The sequence below is a fragment of the Trachymyrmex cornetzi genome, unplaced genomic scaffold (assembly GCF_001594075.2).
Source record: "Trachymyrmex cornetzi isolate Tcor2-1 unplaced genomic scaffold, Tcor1.1 scaffold100, whole genome shotgun sequence".
Taxonomy (NCBI): domain Eukaryota; kingdom Metazoa; phylum Arthropoda; class Insecta; order Hymenoptera; family Formicidae; genus Trachymyrmex; species Trachymyrmex cornetzi.
The window spans coordinates 87,427-91,862 of NW_017295544.1; the positions used below are offsets into that span (position 1 = coordinate 87,427).

Consider the following 4,436-nt stretch of genomic DNA (forward strand, 5'->3'; position numbering starts at 1 on the left):
TATACAATTGTAATCTTCTTAATTATTGTACAAAGATCTATAGCGATATAAGAAATAGTTTAAAAAGTCTTTTGCTTGTTATGTAAGAAAAATAATAAAGAGGATGAAAGAGCAACGGAATCCTTGAAATACATCAGCTCATTCCATTCATCCATTTCTGATGCGGAAACAGCGATATTGTTATTACAATCTGAAAATAAGTTTGCTTTATTGGCAGATTTTTAATAAAGTAGTGCAGTAAAATTCCCCGCAAATACTCTTTTGTTGGCACGAAACTCGACATGTTTAACACTATGAAACAAAAAGTTGTTTACCCTTCGGCGAGATGACATACACTGAACTTCAAGTTTGCTTATCATAGTTCCTTATCGATGTGTTCCCATCTTCAACTACACGCACGCAGTTCTGTTAGCGAAATCTGTTGGAAAACAGCGAGAACTTATTCAAGGTCCTAATATTTATAAAGATTTCTGAAAAAATATCTTAAACTTCTTTAAATTTTATAAAGTTTTTTTCGGAAATTTATAGAAAGAGAAATTTTAGAATATTTGAGAATTTACATTTACAGGGTAAGCACTACCTATAACCTGAAAAACTTGCAGATCTGTAAATTATACGTTGTATGACTTTAAGGAATTTGTTATACATAATACTTTAACATTTCTAAGATTTCTCATTCCATAATTTCCGATGAAAACATAAATCTGAATAGATATTGTATATTGTTTCAAAAATCTTTATAAAAATACAAAAATTCTTAGAAATGTTATAAGATACAATGAGAATTTTTTTCAAAGTGATTTTGCTATAATATAATACATAAAAATTTGGCAAAAATATAGAATACTTAAAATTACATTTGATCATCAAGATAAATTATATAAACTACTCAAGCATGATGATGATGCCGTAAAAAGTTGTAACATTATAGTAATCAGTTTATGCTTTCAATATAATTACTTAGGTAGTTCAATAAAGTTATTTTTAAAACTGTATTTATAACTAAATTTTTAGATACTTCAGCAGAATCGTTCTTTCTGTGCAATTAAATTAGCTGAAGTCGTTTTATTACCATTTGTGACGCTTCCATAACTATTTTGTTTAGATCTCCTGTGTTGGATGATATTTTCCGAATTAAATTTTGTCCTTTAGAGCCCATTTATGTGGTAAATTATTTGCAATTACCAACGTCGGACACTTTACACTTTACAGAACGAGATAACTTTCGAAAGTAATAAGATTTTATATTTTATATAAACAATGAGAAGTATTAATAAAAGAGATTATTTCAAAAAATTGTGTTTGTTTGCAGGAGACATAAATGCGTGGCTCTCGAATCGAAGTTTGGTCGTTTGCAATGCGATCCTTATTTTTCTGAATATGTGGAACTCTTTAAACGTATGTTCTTAGCAAAGGAACCAAAAGATGTGTTAGTAGAGCCTCTAAAAATGTTATTTAAAATAATTCATCCCATTTATATATATAAACAAATTTTTATATGAAATAACTTACAATACACAGCCCAACGACAGAAAGAGATAGAGATAAAAATATCCAATATGTTCTCTAAAGTGCAAATATGTATTCGTGGCGCGTCAAATGTCTGGTGTCGATTCAGCGGGGAAGTAGATCCATCGACCAGCGACTTGAAATTCATTTGAAGCAAATTAAAGAATATTTATAAACGAGCATGATTCTGCTTGGGCAACTTCATGTTGATTTTTACCTCGATCGGGCTATGCTTTTCAAGGCGATAGCTAATAGAATATGACTTCCAGTAACATTCGTACGTGGAGAATACGGTGTCTCGTGGATTCAAATACCCATATCTCAAGTAATATACGTATTACTTGCGTTAAAGTGGTATTTTTTAAATATATTACGTTATTTGTGACTCAATGTGTATCTTGCAGATGAAAACTCAAATGAAGGAAAATTATTTGATGCTTGTTTGTATGAAAATAGCGAAGATTATGAAAAAAGGATTACAACCGAATTATTAGACAAGACAAATGCCTTTACATATCAGAACAGACACGAGAGAGAAAAAATTTCCCTTTCTCGAGATTATCAATCGACGATTTACCCAACCAAGCGTATAAAACCGAATTTTATCGTTGATTTGATGGATACACCGGGAGATTTTATTCCAATAGGAAGTCCTTGTTCAAAATTATATGGTACTATTAAAACAGTAACTTATAGCATATTGCTATTGGAAACTGATTTATTATTATAAGGATTATAATATGGCAACAATTTTTTAATAAGATAATATTTTGATTTTAATAAATCTTATAATATTTTTTTAGAAAAAAATCACAAAAAGTTATTACAAAATTCTTGTCTTATATACATATAATTGTATATAAAACACATATGTTAATTTTTTATAACTATAGATAATTTTATACAATTTTATATTTACATTTTTAATATTTTATACTTATATATAATTATATAAGAAATATTTTTTCTCGGATTATATATGCGTATAACTTCAATATAAAATATTTTACTAAAGTTACCTTCAACACAAATCGACACGTGTCGTTAAAAGCCATGTGAATAAAAAGCATCCATTAAACGCATTTGTACCTAGTATAAAGACATACTGGCTACGTTTGCACCGTGCATTCAGGCCGCGGTCTATACAATAGATGTCCTTGTTTCCTGTAGGTTAAACAAAGTAGGTAAAACATCTGTTGTATAGGTCGCGGACTAAGCACACGGTGTAAACATAGCCAATGTTGCAAGTATAGTTACGTATGTAATTATTTATTTTTCATATTACTTTAATAAATATTCCGCAATAATAAATGCAATCTAATCTAGATTATCTGTATGCACATTCTTTCGCTCAATACTCAACTGCTAGTTGAACGGCATATATATACATACGTTATACGACATTATATATTTAAATAATTATAGCGTTATATATTTAAGTAATTATAGCATTTACTTATTAAATAATGCATATCATAATATTTTTTAGCATTTGCTTATCTTTTTCAATTATTTTTTATTTATTAGCAATAGCTCTGCATATTTTATTAACGTCGTTAAATAATAAAACGTGAGACATAAAGTAGGATATACACAGTCTGTCTCAAAGTAAACAGGACTTTTTCAAAATAAGAACAACAAATGGTATTTTCGGCAAAATTGTTTTATTTTATTCAAAATAGTCTCCTTCCGCTTCGATACACTGATTTGCACGACTTAACAACTTTTCGAATGACGATTTTAAGTCGTTGGCCGGTATGGCTCGGAGGATGTCGGTACACGCCTCTTGAATGGCCGGAATGTCAGCATAGCGCATGCCTTTCATCGGCAAATGAAGTTTTCCGAATAGATAAAAGTCACAGGGTGCCAGATCAGGCGAATACGGGGAATGGTTGACCAATAAAATGCGATTTTTGCTCAAAAAATCGGTGATGAGCGTCGATCGATGAGATGGTGCATTATCGTGCAACAAACGCCAACTCCCTTCCTCACGATATTCTGGCCGAATGTGACGAATACGATGCAACAACCGCCTCAAGACACCAAGATAATATGGCGCATTAACCTTTTGACCCGATGGAACGAACAATACCCTTTGAATCGTAAAAACAAGTGAGCATTGTTTTCACTTTTGACTTCTCAAAACGGGATTTTTTAGTTGCTGGCTCGTTTTGTGGCCTCCATTCAGCACTTTGACGCTTTGTTTCCGGATCGTATTGGAAACACCACGTTTCGTCACCAGTAACAATATTGTAAAGGAAGTTTTTGTCCTTTTTCGACTCTTTAACGATGTCCTTACAATGTTGGATTCTGAGCGATTTTTGGTCGTCAGTGAGTTTGTGCGGTACAAAGTGAGAACAAACCTTCCGATAGCCCAATTTTTCGGTCAAAATGCGATGAATCGAATCTTTGGACATTCCCAATTCGATTTCCATAAAACGCAACGACGATTTCGGATGAATGTTGAGAAAATCACGCACTTTTTCGATGCTCTCTGGCGTAATCACGAATTTGGCCTGGCCAACATGAGGGTCGTCATTGATGTCTTCACGACCGTTTTTAAAACGCGTATACCACTCATGAACTCTTCCACGGGATAGGCAATCATCACCATAAACTTGTTGCATCAATTGAAACGTTTCGGTAAACGTTTTACCAAGTTTAAAACAAAACTTAATGTTGGCTCTTTGTTCAATGCTCATTTTTGTACCGACAACGCAAACCTACTGTCACTTTAGGCGCAATAACTTTGCTTCCAGTGAACCAAATGTCATGAAATTTTCACTGGAAGTCTGGAACAAATGTACCTTTCCAACGCCTATAGCCGCATTAAGATGGTGCCGCCAGAAATGTCCCAATTGAAAAAGTCCTGTTTACTTTGAGACAGACTGTGTATAACTACAAAAATTAATTCAAAGCGTAATATC

The 4,436-nt window shown here is 32.3% G+C and overlaps 1 protein-coding gene across 1 annotated transcript; it reads right to left on the reverse strand.

Moving 5' to 3' along the window:
• Window positions 1–3,569: 3,569 nt before the first annotated feature.
• On the reverse strand, window positions 3,570–4,211 carry LOC108770632 (putative uncharacterized protein FLJ37770). The gene has a single exon (XM_018522312.1). The coding sequence runs from the start codon at window positions 4,209–4,211 to the stop codon at window positions 3,570–3,572; it is 642 nt and encodes a 213-aa protein (XP_018377814.1).
• Between the last annotated feature and the right edge of the window lie 225 nt (window positions 4,212–4,436).